Source organism: Esox lucius, chromosome 14 (assembly GCF_011004845.1).
Source record: "Esox lucius isolate fEsoLuc1 chromosome 14, fEsoLuc1.pri, whole genome shotgun sequence".
NCBI classification, from domain to species: domain Eukaryota; kingdom Metazoa; phylum Chordata; class Actinopteri; order Esociformes; family Esocidae; genus Esox; species Esox lucius.
The window spans coordinates 30,728,016-30,742,240 of record NC_047582.1 but is presented as its reverse complement, the minus strand read 5'-3'; the positions used below and the strand labels follow the sequence as shown (position 1 = coordinate 30,742,240).

Genomic DNA, 14,225 nt, shown 5'->3' with positions numbered 1-14,225 from the left:
TTTAAGTGTTTTATTAAACTTTAACAATCCCTTTAGTTCATTTTCTAGTTTGCATTATACAGGCTTTTGTGTGCTTGACATGTTCACTGCCTGATGCATTGTTTAATAAAGTGTAATTTGGAAAATGTATGTAATATTGCTCAACTTTACCATTAATAATTTTTACAGCAAAAAACAAACAAATTTGTTTACTCACAAATAAAATATGTATTCTATAAAAATCCACTAAAGGTGGCTGTCATTTGTAAGTTTTTGCGTCACAACACAAACCTCTCAATTAGCACACAAAACAGATGTTAAATTACTGCTACTTTTGGATTAACTTTATTAGAAATATGGAATTACATGCCCTCTGAACAAAATGTTTTGAACATAATGTCTCTTGCCTTGCAGAAGTGTGAAAACTAACGGAACAAGCAGTAGCTTTTTTTAAAAAAGAGAGAAAAATTCTTCCTGTGTGGTTGACAGATAGAACTTGGTTAAACACTGGTCACAAATTATAGAATGCAAAACTTGCAACAACAGTCACCATCTACAGTATCTGGCTCTGATGACTTCTTTAGCTGCACAGTTGACAAAAAATGTGGCAGTGGCCTGGATCTCTTCAAGAATGAGAATGCAGAAGTTGGAGGAGCCTGAAATGTAACTAAGGTGGTTTGGTGACCAAGCTTATGTAATAGCCTGGTTTAAGACAAAATATGAATTATCTAATGCACTCTTCTACCACTCTAGAGAATTATCTGGTTTTGGTATTTTATTGTGTTAACTGAAGCTTTAATGAACCTGCCTGGAAAATGTTGTTCCAAGGCACTTAGGAGGATGGTTTGAACACTGAACCATCAGACCGCCCTTTTCACCCTCCAGGGATTTGTCCCTCTGGCTCTGAGCACCCTTGGATTGCATCCTATATGGCAGGTCGCTCCTACCAGGGCACATGGAGAGGATCTGTCTGCCCCATGAACTTTAAGAAGGCCACTCTAACAGAGCCTCAGAGTTTCTCTACAGAGGTGGGATAATTTTCGAGAAGGACATCTCTGCAGCACTCAATCAGGTCCTCATGGTTAGTGATGGCCATTCGAGGCTGCATTACCGTTCTTCTAGCAGCAGGGTATTATGCTAGCAGCGCTAACTCAGATTTTTTTTTTCAAAATAAAAGCCACATTTGAAATATATAAGGCAATATAGTTAACAATCTAGTCCGTACATTTTATGTTTAATATCTGTTCCAAAATTGTACCTGTCTGTTCTTTTTTACAGACTAGATTGTTAACTATGTTGCCTTGTAGATTTTTATGATGGCTTTTATTTTTAAAACGAAAATCTGAGTGCTGCCAGCATAACATCCGAATCAGGAGTTTTTACCACTGATCAACAAAAAAAAATCCACAATGTTAAAGTGAAAAATACAACCTAGAAATTGATGCTCTTTCAAATGGAACGCTGCGATTGGCTTGTATCATTGCAGGTCGTTTGGTCTTGTGTATGCGTTGGATTTATCCAATGTATGCCTCAAATTGTATGCGTGGAAGCAGGGCAGAAGTAGTTGTGAACGGTGAATATCAAACTTTCTTTTGCACTTATAGCAAACATTGTCTTATAAACGTTAACGTATATATATTGTTTTGATAATTCACTAACTACAACATTAAAAGTACATATTTCAGAAAATGTGCTGTGCAAGCATATATACATTTGACAGCCTATAAAAGTGGTTCTGAGTAATTGCGTGCTTGCACAAAACGTTCTGCAAGCGTTCTGCTTTGACGTTGTAGGTGTGATCGAGACGTAAACTGTCATCGCAGCCCAATACGCATCTACGGGGTACTGAATATAAAGTCTGAATACTTATGTAGCCTACATGAGATAATTTACACAAATAACTGCAATCCGGTTATGACCCTGGTGGATGACAAGCATGCAGATGAAACTTCCCACAGACAGTTTTTGACAGTTTGTGCAGAAATTTTTCAGGTGTGCAAACCCACACTTTCATCGGCTTTCAGGGTGGCTGGTTTAGGGTAATCCTGAAGATGAAGATGTGGAGGTCTTGGACTGGTGTGGCTACACATGGAAATGTAACATTTTACAGTACCGAGAGTTTTGTGAAGTGCAACTTTCTTAGATCTGTTTTCCCATCTCCGTGTTTTATTTGTCAGCCATTTCATTATTAGGCATCCTCTTGTCCTCAAGGCGGCGCCTAGACTTTTATCGCTTCCATCATTCTCGACATACCAATGTGATGACGTCGACTCAAGCGAGGCAAATACTGAGCAGCCATTACACAGCTAGTTTACTTTGGAAGGTCGGGGGCGACTGGGAACTAGCGAGCAATAGAAATCGCTCGCAAAATCGAGAAAACGGGGACGTCCCTGGCTTCCGCGCCAGACGGTTTATACGTGGGACATTTAATAACAAAAATATTTACCATCTAGGTACAGATAATAATCACTGATTTGTTTGTTGATGAAAGATCGGTAGCTGCGCAGCATTGTATTATACTCTTACTCAGCTGCGTCGAAATCGCTAGAGAAAATAACAGTAGTTTCGTTTCTTCACCATACCCACTAGCAAGTTAAGTAACTGTTGCTCGTTTACTAAGACATATTTTTCAAAATGGATGATAAAGTATTTACAAAGGAATTGGACCAATGGGTCGAGCAACTGAATGAATGCAAGCAACTATCGGAGAATCAAGTGAGAACGCTATGCGAAAAGGTAAGACCACCAGACTCAGACCAAAAACATGTCAATGCTGTATCTAGCTAGTGTTGTTACTTCTAACTAATGTACTATAGCTTTTCATGGGTAACAAGTAGTTAACGTCAAGCCAAGGCCAGGGAAATCTAGCGTGTATCGACGACTACATTAACCGCAGTTTTTGTACATTCGTGGTGGCTAGTTAGCAATTAGCTAAACATTTTGGGATACAAATTGTATCGTTGCTACAGAGAGTAGTTTAGCACATATATAATGTGACGTCTATTCTATCATAACAACCCAGGGCTATATATAATGCTAGGTAATGAGTTTAACAACTTCGCCCGCAACCAATGCAACGTTAAGTGTCTACCAGCAGTAGCTAACGTTAGCTATGCTACGTAGTTAGCTTGTGTGAACACTTCTTCACGTGTTTTTAATAAAGCATGTATTGTTCTTTTGTAACCTTATTTGTGGTAACGTGAGCTCATATGTACGTAGCTAAGTTATTGCCTAGTGAAGCATAATGTTGTCCAGGCATTGCCATATTTTTTGTATGCTAGGTAGCTAGTTATCTTGCTGGTGTGTTCTAACAGTGACATCAACACGCGCAATGTTGACTAGCTGCAGTGGCTAACACCGTCACAGTCTGCGTTAACTTCCATAGCAATTATTGTATCCAACCTGTAGTTGCGAAACGCAATAGCCTGACAGCCAAGTTAATAAGGTAGGCTGCAACGTTAAGTGATTCTCAACCGGAATTGACATGCTCTCATCTGCACTCACCGAGTTAATACTATACAGACGGGTGACAAATTAAAGGGAAAAACAACAGCGTCTACGAGTGTCTGGACCTCTACTAGAGGGACAGAACACCATTCTTCACAAAATATATTCCCTCATTTGGTCTTTTGATGATGATGGTGGAGAGCACAGTCTACCACGTCGGTCCAAAATCTTCCATAGCTATTCTATTGGATGGAGATCTGGTGAATACGAAAGCCATAGCACAGGATTCACATCATTTTCATACTCATCCAAAGATTCAGTGACCCCTCGTGCCCCGTGGATGAGGGCACTGTCATCCTGGAAGAAACCGCTCCCATCAGGATAGATACGTTTCACCTTAGGATACAGTTTTTCATTCAGAATAACTTTAATGAAATGCAAGTGCCCCTTCCTTCTAAGGAGACAAGGTGACCCAAACTATGCTAGGGAAATTCACCCCACAGCATAAAGTAAATGCGGCCCACAATCAACCACAATTTCCAACCCTGTTTACTGATGTCTTTCCCATTGATTTAAATGCAGATGTAACTTTAGTCACTTTAGTTTCTTTTGAAACCCTAGCCAGTTGAGCCGCCTTATAACTGAGGCTCCTGCCATCTCTGCCCCAATAATGAACCCTCTTTCGAAAGACAGATCTTCTTGTCAAGTTGATCCAAAATTGTATACATACAGAGCACAATCAGATGTTGATTGTTTCGTTATTTCATGCCGTGGACCTGTATGGAAGCATTTTCATTCTTTATATTCCTCCAATCCATAATTCAAATAGGCTTTTCCCTTTTATTTGTTGCCCATCTGTAAATCAAACATTAGGTCACCTATGTCTATAAAGTATACACAGTTTTAATATAATCTGTTGTTTATCTTCATGAGAAAACACTGTGTGTACAGGTGATGTCACGAATTGGTCAATCAGTTGTTTTAGTTGTATTACCTTTGGGGAAAATATTTTTTTAATAACTTTGTTGATAGTGAGGAACACAATCAATGACACGGATGGTAAGAAGAGAGAATACACATGCCTCTGTGATGTTTTTGCCAAGCCCTAACAATCTTCAATGTAATTAACTTTTCTGTCAAGCCATGGAGTGTGTCACAACTACAGATGAGATAGAAAAGCTGCTGTAGTTGTGGCTAGGCTCCACACTGTGGAGTTCCAAATCGCATACAGTCAAGTAAAAAATAAATAATCTGATACATCGGATATAATAATCAGCATTAAGATCTGACTGCTCTTTGGTTACTAAAGATCAGTAGTTTCTGATAAAAACAACATGGTATGTGATGTTGGTGCTGCAGTCTGCCCACACTAACACCCCCATCTGAGTCGAGTATACTTAGCTACACACAGAGGTACTTAGTTTGCGATCAACAACAAGGTTATTGACAACATTTAACACCAGGTATTCCATGTCGGATCCAAACATGAATGCCGGATCCACTGGGCTACGAACAAACTTCATTGGCTCTTTAATAGACTCTCGGATGTCCATAAAAATAGTAATATGTTTCAAATTTTTGTCAGCAGACCGTGTTCAGTAATTAAGTTCTTGATGATTCGTTTACACGTCGGATCAGTCAGTGCCAGCTCTGGAATAGTTCAAATGCATGGAGTGGCTGGGTGTCCCAAGGAAGAATTTGAGAACCACTGGATCAGATGGTTAGGATGCCACCCAACTTGTACTGTCGTCACCGTGGGTCCGTGTTGATATCGCTGCAATGGATAAAGAAGTCAGTGGCCAGCCTACCGTTAAGCCTTCATTTATGCTATTGTTTGTCTTTGTGTTACGCTACAGTACTATGCGTAACATGACATGGGCCACCGATGGGGAACTCTTTCCTGTTGAAATATTACAGCTAGAGGTCTGCCATATCAACAGAGCTCTGAGCGTATACTGAACCTTTTTCAGGTAATTCAGCACCTGTGTTAATTCCCTCGATTTCACTTTTATTTAACCAGGTAAGCCTATTGAAAACTAATTCTACTTTTGCTATCAATACTTGGCCAAAGGCATGATAATTGCCAGACAAAAACACTCTGTTACACTGTATAGGATAAAAAAAAAAGGCAATAAAATTGTTTAATGATGTGAACAAGAAATCAGTAAGTCACACTGAGGTGATTCATATTCACAGACTCATAAGTTGCATAGGCGTTAACCATGTTAGGCGACGCTTGGGAATACAAATTGAGTAATATGCAAAGTTGCTCACCATGGTGACACATACATTTGGGCAAGGTGCGTAGCGGGTGCAGTGACCAGATCGGATGGAGGGAATGGCATTTCTGCCCCGTGTGCTATCACTTAGGAGGGCAGTGCCTGTTGCCAACTGCGTAGGCCACCTTTCTCACAACCATCCCGTAAACATGTCACAACAAGTGCAGGCATATGTACAGTGGATATAAAAAGTCTACACACCCCTGTTAAAATGCCAGGGTTTTGTGATGTAAAAGAATGAGACAAAGATATGTCATGTCAGACATTTTTTCATTTTTAATGTGACCTATAATGTGAAAAATTCAATTGAAAAACAAACTGAAATCATCGAGGGGGAAAAATTCCAAATAAAAACCTTTCAATAACCTGGTTGCATAAGTGTGCACACCCTCTTATAACTGGTGATGTGTCTGTGTTCAGAATTAACCAATCATATTCAACTCATGTTAAATAGAAGTCATTACACACCTGCCATTATTTAAAGTGACTCTGATTCATCAAAAGTTCTAGTAGGATTTTCCTGACATTTTCTTAGTTGCATCTCAGTGCAAAAGCCATGGTCCACAGAGAGCTTCCAAAGCATCAGAGGGATCTCATTGTTGAAAGATAGCAGTCAGGAGAAGGGTACAAAAGAATTTCCAAACCATTAGATATACCATGGAACACAGTGAAGACAGTCATCATCAAGTGGAGAAAATATGGCACAACAGAGACATTACCAAGAACTGGACGTCCCTCCAAAATTGATGAAAAGACGAGAAGAAAACTGGTCAGGGAGGCTTCCAAAAGGCCTACAGCAACATTAGAGGAACTGCAGGAATTTCTGGCAAGTACTGGCTGTGTGCTACATGTGACAACAATCTCCCGTATTCTTCATTTGAATGGGCTATAGGGTAGGGTGGCAAGACGGAAGCCTTCTCTTACAAAGAAAACATCCAAGCCTGGCTGAAGTTTGCAGAAACAAACTCAAGTCTCCCAAAAGCACATGGAAAAATGTGTTATGGTCTGATGAAACCAATGTTGAACTTTTTGGCCATAATTCCAAAAGATTTGTTTGGTGCAAAAACAACACTGCACATCACCCCGAGAACACCATACCCCCAGTGAAGCATGGTGGTGGCAGCATAATGCTTTGGGTCTGCTTTTCTTCAGCTGGAATCGGGGCCTTAGTCAGGGTGGAGGGAATTATGAACAGTTCCAAATACCAGGCAATTTTGGCACAAAACCTTCAGGCGTCCTTTAGAAAGCTGAAGATGAAATTCACCTTTCAGCACGGCAACGACCCAAACACACATCCAAATCTACAAAAGCATAGCTTCACCAGAAGAAGATTAATGTTTTGGAATGGCCCAGCCTGAGCCCAGACCTGAATCCAATAAAACATCTGTTGGATGATTTTAACCGGGCTGTGCACAGGAGATGTCCTCACAATCTGATAGATTTGGAGTGCTTTTGAAAAGAAGAGTGGGCAAATATTGCCACGTCAAGATGTGCCATGCTAATAGACTCCTACCCAAAAAAGACTGTAATAAAGTGCTGTAATAAAATCAAAAGGTGCTTCAACAAAGTATTAGTTTAAGGGTGTGCACACTTATGCAACCAGGTTATTGTGACTTTATTTTTCTCCCTCAAAGATTTCAGTTTGTTTTTCAATTTAATTGTTCACATTATAGGTCACATTAAAGTTGGAAAATGTTCTGACATGATTTATTCTCATTAGTCTCATTCTTTTACATAAAAAAAAAACCTGGCATTTTAACAGGGGTGTAAAGGACTTTTTATATCCACGGTATGCAGAGAAAGAGAACAACAAACTAGTCACAATGTTCCAGGTCATGAAAGGTGTCTGTTACACACTAACCAGTGATAACTATACGTTCAGCCAGGACCAACAGTTTATAAATCCATATCGGCATGCCGTCCAAGAGCCCTGCTGAAGTGGTGTTTGAAAGAACGTTTGCATACATGTGGGCAGTTAGTCAACAGAGCTGTCCATTATGTCAATCATCAGAAGCTGCCATTGTTTTGCAATCTCAAAAAGACTAGCTACTGGCTATAAGTTGTAAGAACCAGGACCTCTGTTGGTACCCACTTTCAAGGATGGGAACACAATTGCAGTAGGAAGTAGGGTCCCTACATGCCTCAGTGCTATAACATCAGGTTGTTACTGTGGTGTTATGCTTCCCAGCCTGGCTTGGACAGGAATACGGGGATATGGTTATAATTTTAAACCCAGGCTGAAGTGCAAGGTGTCAGGATCAACAAGCTACATTTGATCTACCACCCACCCTGTCCTCTTTCATTTAATATTATATGAATGACATTGTCACACCATGACTCATAAATCTGGATGTTGTTAGCTTTAGCGCAAGGGTGAATTTACACCAGCAGCACAGTCACACAGAAGAGGGGTTGGAATGTGCAGCAGAGAAATCTCCATGGAGACACTTGTATTGTCTCCATGGTGATAACCGGGCAGCTTCCACAGGAAATGGCTCTCCAGGCTGGGTAACTAAACCACAACACCACTGCAGTCAAAGGGAGGAATGTAGAAGTCATGCAAGGCAGCTTTGTTGTTTTATAGTTTAGAAGTTGCGTATATTTAACTCCGTGACAACGTGACATTTGTCCATTTCATTCACCCTCGTTTTCACTTTTACACGTGACACATCGATGACTGGCATTTTTTGTTAAACGCCTTTGCTTTGTTCCTCCCTCCAGGCTAAAGAGATTCTGACCAAGGAGTCCAATGTGCAGGAGGTGCGCTGTCCTGTCACGGTGTGCGGCGATGTGCACGGCCAGTTTCACGACCTCATGGAGCTGTTCAGAATCGGTGGCAAGTCACCCGACACCAACTACCTGTTCATGGGCGACTATGTAGACCGAGGCTACTACTCGGTGGAAACGGTGTCTCTGCTGGTGGCACTTAAGGCAAGTGAACTCTGAACCTGAGTGAGCTGAAACCACAGTAATTCAGTTAGCTGAAATCTGTCTGGGAAATAACATGATGTGCTACACCTACTATATGGTCTTTGTACCAGATTCTTAAACCAAAGAGATATTGGTTTTGTATGTTGGACCAAGTAAAAAAAAAAACAACGTCTATGCTTTGAAGAAAGCTATAGAGTAGCTCTAGATTTACTAGCTCAGGGAATCTAGGCTAGCTCTCAAGGTGAGTGGGAGTGGTTGGTATTCAGGAGTCAGTGTATGCAAGCAAACTGAAGCAGGCCGCCAAAGTGTTTTTTCGTAGACTCGATGAGTTACTGTGCTCAGCCAGTAGTGCTGACTACACTCTGGCGAGCTGATTTGGTCGGGCTGTCGTACAAATGTCTCTCTCCCCTCATGGCTGTTCACATAGTGGTTCGAGATGGGTTCATGGAGCTTGTCTTGAAGCTGCAAGAGGTCAGTTGTAATGTTTAAGGTCTATGTGCTTGCCACGTCAAGCTGTGTGCCCCACATCAAGCAATTATTATTTCAACAGCTCTATACTGCTCCTAAAACACTGCTCACATCCCTACTTGATATAGATGTTTATACAGGAACTGTCAATGTGTACATCAACTGTAATTTAATATATCATTTACAGTTAAATGGTACTCAAAGATTTTAAATGTCACAATACTGTTTTGAAAGTTTGTTTTTGGGCTGATCACTGTACCCAACGCATTCTCACTGGGAGCGAATGTAGATTTGGTTGAAAGTGCATTACCAAGACTTAAACACGATACAGTCTCTAAATAAGACAAATCAGTATTAGCTAAACCCTTTGTCATCATTTTGATGTTACCAAATTGATTTTCAATGCAGGGTAACATTAACTAGCTAGTTAATATTGCGGGGAGTACACTGAATTTTTGCTAGCTGCCGTTAGCATTGCTAGCTATTATTTACTGACTTTTTTAGCTAATGTCAACGTTTCCCTGTTTGATATTATGATGAGGGCAACATTCGTTTCAACTAAATATGAGGCTACTTCTGCTTCTGTAATTCCAAGTCCCTTTTATTTGGAGGAAATTGTAAATATTTGGACATTAGCTCCATTCAACTTCTGGTCATCAGTATTGTGGCTGGTGCGTCTGTAGAATGTAAATGACCTAGCAATCTATGAGTATTGTTACTGCTCATAACCAATTATCTTGGCCATTTTCGATTTCATCCAAGGACAATTGATAACTATTGGGATAACTTACAGTACACCTGTTATTACAATAGGTTATAACAGGTAGCATAAGAAGCATGATTATTTATTATGGTTCAAATAGGGTTTGAATACGATGTCGTCGCTAAGTTTAAACATGTTCACATCGTCCACTCTGAAATTCTGTGTAATTTGTAGTTATTTAGACCCAGAGCTACTGAGCCAAATGTACATTTTCTCACCCTGCAGGTTCGTTACCCTAAGCGTATCACGATACTGCGGGGGAACCATGAGAGCAGACAGATCACACAGGTGTATGGCTTCTACGATGAATGCTTGAGGAAGTACGGCAACGCCAATGTGTGGAAATACTTTACAGACCTCTTTGACTATCTTCCCCTTACGGCCCTGGTTGACGAACAGGTAACAAGTGTATGGGTTTCAGTGTGTTGTGAGGTGCCTCACAAATTGAACACTGCTTATTTTAAAGGGCACACTGGGCCAAAATAGTGTGCTATGTACAGCATACTGTCCCATGTTGGACAACACTGAAGTTACATTTCAGTCTGAAGATGTCCACATAAATACGTGTCTGGAAAAAACATGTATTTACATGGTCAAAAGTATGCACCTCTTGATTCATTGAGCTCAAAGTGTACTAACATAGTCAAGCTTTTAGAATTGTTTTCTCCATAGCATAAAATAACTATGTCAAACCAGTTGGATGCATTTGAAGGATATACAGTATATTGCAATGTGAAAGTTACTGTTGGAAATTGAACCTCTTGAATGTAATGTGAAATGTATATTTCAGTCTACATTCCCAGGAGTCTTTCACGTAATTGACCGAATTAACCTTTTATTTGCATGCAATTACATTGTGATGTATGAATATGCATACATTCGGTGTACAGACAGATTCGCCATGAAGCCTTTACCTAACCGGCACCCTGCCAAAACAACAGGAGAGGCCGCCAAACTAGTGTCAAAAGTCAGATTAGGTGCTTAACGGGTGCAGAGGTCACTGCAAACGGTCCTCACGCATTCAAAAACGAAGAGACGTCTGTGTTTGAACAAGGGTTTGCAACTTTTCCTTTTGGATAGGACGAAGGGCCTGGAGCAGTAAATAAACATTTAGCTCTGTTTCCTCCTCTGCTGTAGATCTTCTGCCTGCACGGCGGACTCTCCCCCTCAATAGACACACTGGATCACATCCGGGCCCTGGATCGCCTGCAGGAGGTCCCACACGAGGTCAGTGCTGCCTGCGGGAGGACGTCACTTGTCAGCCCTGTCAACCATGCAGACAGTGGGAGGAAGTATACTAGCTATCTGTCAGCAGTAAGCGGGGCTGTCAGGTGGTATGAGGAGGACGGACTGCATGAGATGTTTTATAGCTTTACAACCAGGGTCGAACAGCAGGCAAAAAGCGGAGTATTTGGAGAAAGGGCAGCTTTCTGATGGCGAATATTAGGACATTGCTATTTGCTATCCTACTTCCGTTTTAATGACTTAACTGAATACTGTTCAAGCTATCCCAAAGGAGGTAATAAACACTATTTATCACTTTCAGTAAGAGCTGCTTTTCTTATTACTTTCAGGGACCCATGTGTGACCTGCTGTGGTCCGACCCAGATGACCGCGGGGGCTGGGGCATCTCCCCCCGTGGTGCCGGCTACACCTTTGGGCAGGACATCTCGGAGACCTTCAACCATGCCAACGGTCTTACCCTGGTGTCCCGTGCCCATCAACTTGTCATGGAGGTAACCCCAGTTATGCGTCTAGTTTGGGCAGTTATTTCTTACTTGCTGTGAAAACATCTGATACAGTGCAGTTGTGCTTCACCTGTTAGATTTGCATGAATTCCATTTCCATGTAACTGGAAAATGAAGTATTTTGAGGGGGATACGGTAAGCGTTTCAGTTAAGCTGCGGAAGAGTGTACAGGTTTTTGCTGTATCTTCCTAATCAAATGTTCTAGTATTTCCACTCTCTTTGAATGTAAAGTTCCTATGAGACTGTGAGAGGGAATTTGAAAAATCAACTAGATGGATGTTTCCAGTTAGAGCAGATGTAGTGAAGACACTTGTGTAACTTGGCTTTGTATTATCTACAAATGCACAGCTACAAGCTTCTGTGTAAGAACAAGGTGTTTGAGCCTTTTATACAGCCTTTTTATTTATAGAATTACCCACTTACAGCTTTGTTAGGTGGGTGCTACAGGCCCGTTAAGGAGCGTTTTAAAGTTTGTTTTGCATATATAGGCAGTCTGAGGTTACCATGGAGACGGCCTGATTTACAGACTGGACATCTCTGAGATTTGATTTATTTTGGGAGATCGCAAAATAGATCTAATTCATTCAAGACAGTAGGATAAACTATCATGAGATTAAACGCGTTTCTTTTATTGATGATTTTCTCTGATGACTTGGCTGTCTGTAGCACGTCCAGCTAACTTTCAGTAGCTAGGTTTCTAACTAACTAGCTATCTTTTGGTAGCCAGTGACTGTACAAAAGGTATTGTTCAGCTTGGCAACTAGCAAGCTACAATTGGATGCTTAATGTTTGCTTTATGAAACCATTAATCAAACCAACATTCACCTACCTAAATGCAGTTTTTTTAGGCCCTGTTGTATAGCAGGTTATTTCCAGTCACTTGCACAAAATGTTATTGTGAATTTACAAATTAAGGGGGGAAAAATTGTGTGCCCATGAAGTTCCTGAACTGCTTCACTGGGTATGGATAACAATTAAAACAGCATATCTGAAGCGGTAGATGTTGCTTTCCTCTGATCTAGGTAAAAATATAAGCTAGGTGGCAAATTAGCTTGTTTGAATTTGCGTCTTGTTTTCTAAGTAAGAAAGGAAGAAGAATGTTGAGAACATTTTTATTCTCTTAAGCATTATTTTAAAGTTATATTTTCCGAAATGTGATTGCGATCTGCTTGAAAATGTTTTGTGCATCCAGGCCGTTGTTTGCTTACCGCTATGTTTCTTATCAGTTGTATACTCCCCCCCCCCCCCCCCCCCCCAAGCCTATTGGATAAAAGGGCCAGATTTCCCTCACCTCTGACCTTCTCCAGTAGCTTTTGAGGAGATCAATGTGAGAAGTTTGCATTTGAGGTCTTGTAGAACATTCTTTGGGATTCAAATCCAAATTCACTTGGCTCAGTTCCTTTGTATAAGGATTTCTAGAAGGTTGGAAATTAAGCTGCGTATTCATATTGGAGAAGGGGATACAAGAGGGATTCTCCTTCATTTGACACCCAGCCTGCTGTGTTGTATGCACTCATAATGAGGTTGTTGTTTTACAGGGCTACAACTGGTGTCACGACCGAAACGTTGTCACCATCTTTAGTGCGCCAAACTACTGCTATCGCTGTGGAAATCAAGCTGCCATCATGGAACTGGACGATACTCTTAAATACTCTTTGTAAGTAACATTTGGAAATGCTTTACTTTTAAGACCAGGTGAACTAATAAGCTTGGTGGCATTGTTACAGCGGCTGGATATATTTCAGTCTTGATACCACTTTTTTTTTGTAAAATGTCCAGTTAATTCTACCGTTTCAGTCCTCCTAATGTTGCTTTTCCTGCCTTCCTCTAGCCTTCAGTTTGACCCTGCACCCCGACGGGGAGAGCCCCACGTCACCCGCCGCACCCCCGACTACTTCTTATAAACACCCACCAGCCTGGGGGAGGAAGAAGTTGGCAAGACCTCTACAGCAAGCAAAGACCCCCCCCCCCCCCCACCACCACCACAAAACAACAACCCTGTGTGCATATGACCCTGTTACAACATGAACACACTAACATGGACCAAAATGTGCCATACAAGCATTTAGTACACATTACAAAATACAAAAATTGCCCTGTGTCTCAGTACTGCAACACAGTGTCCCGTTTAGCCTTTAATGCTATTGCCTGCTGTATACTATTGATCGTAGTGTTTCTTTTTCCCCCCCTGTCATGGACTACATTACGCTAAACAATCTGACAACTGGCTTCCTTCCCCCCCCACCCAAAGATCGATCACTGGACAAATCGTAGTTTTCTCCGTTGGCGATGCCAGGCATGTGAATTGCGGTATTATTTTATACAATTGCACAAGCTTGCGTCCCCAGCGCTCTTCTGAACCAAACACTATTTGGGAATGGATGCTTTCATTCAAGTGGAGACACCTCTCCCTTTTTGGGAGTGTGTGCTTTCATGTCTGTAGACCTGCCTACTTCCACTCTTGTCCTGTATAATCTGTCGCATTTACTGTCTCCTCTCTCTGTATATTTGTCATGAAGTGATTGCCTCTTTGATGTATTTCAACTAATAAAGTAATTTTAATCGTAAACCACACCAAATAACTGATTCAGTTTCAAGGGAGCTGAATAA

The 14,225-nt window shown here is 41.1% G+C and overlaps 1 protein-coding gene across 2 annotated transcripts; it reads left to right on the top strand.

Annotated features, from left to right (window-relative positions):
* Positions 1-2,235: 2,235 nt before the first annotated feature.
* Positions 2,236-14,187, top strand: ppp2cb (protein phosphatase 2, catalytic subunit, beta isozyme). Of its 2 annotated transcripts, none has more exons than XM_010889609.5 (7): positions 2,236-2,715; positions 8,427-8,636; positions 10,093-10,266; positions 11,005-11,094; positions 11,442-11,603; positions 13,154-13,272; positions 13,447-14,187. In XM_010889609.5, exons 1-7 carry the CDS (start codon positions 2,614-2,616, stop codon positions 13,517-13,519), a joined length of 930 nt encoding a protein of 309 aa, XP_010887911.1. In that variant the 5' UTR covers positions 2,236-2,613; the 3' UTR covers positions 13,520-14,187. The 2 variants fall into 2 exon arrangements, with proteins under 2 accessions (XP_010887911.1, XP_010887912.1); XM_010889610.5 differs by lacking the exon at positions 2,236-2,715 and adding an exon at positions 5,070-5,217.
* Positions 14,188-14,225: the final 38 nt, after the last annotated feature.

Coding starts and splice junctions, on each gene's coding strand:
- ppp2cb (XM_010889609.5), top strand. CDS start 2,614: ATGGATGATAAAGTATTTACAAAGGAATTGGACCAATGGGTCGAGCAA. Junction 2,716..8,426: donor TGAGAACGCTATGCGAAAAG/GTAAGACCACCA, acceptor TCCTCCCTCCAG/GCTAAAGAGATTCTGACCAA. Junction 8,637..10,092: donor CTCTGCTGGTGGCACTTAAG/GCAAGTGAACTC, acceptor CTCACCCTGCAG/GTTCGTTACCCTAAGCGTAT.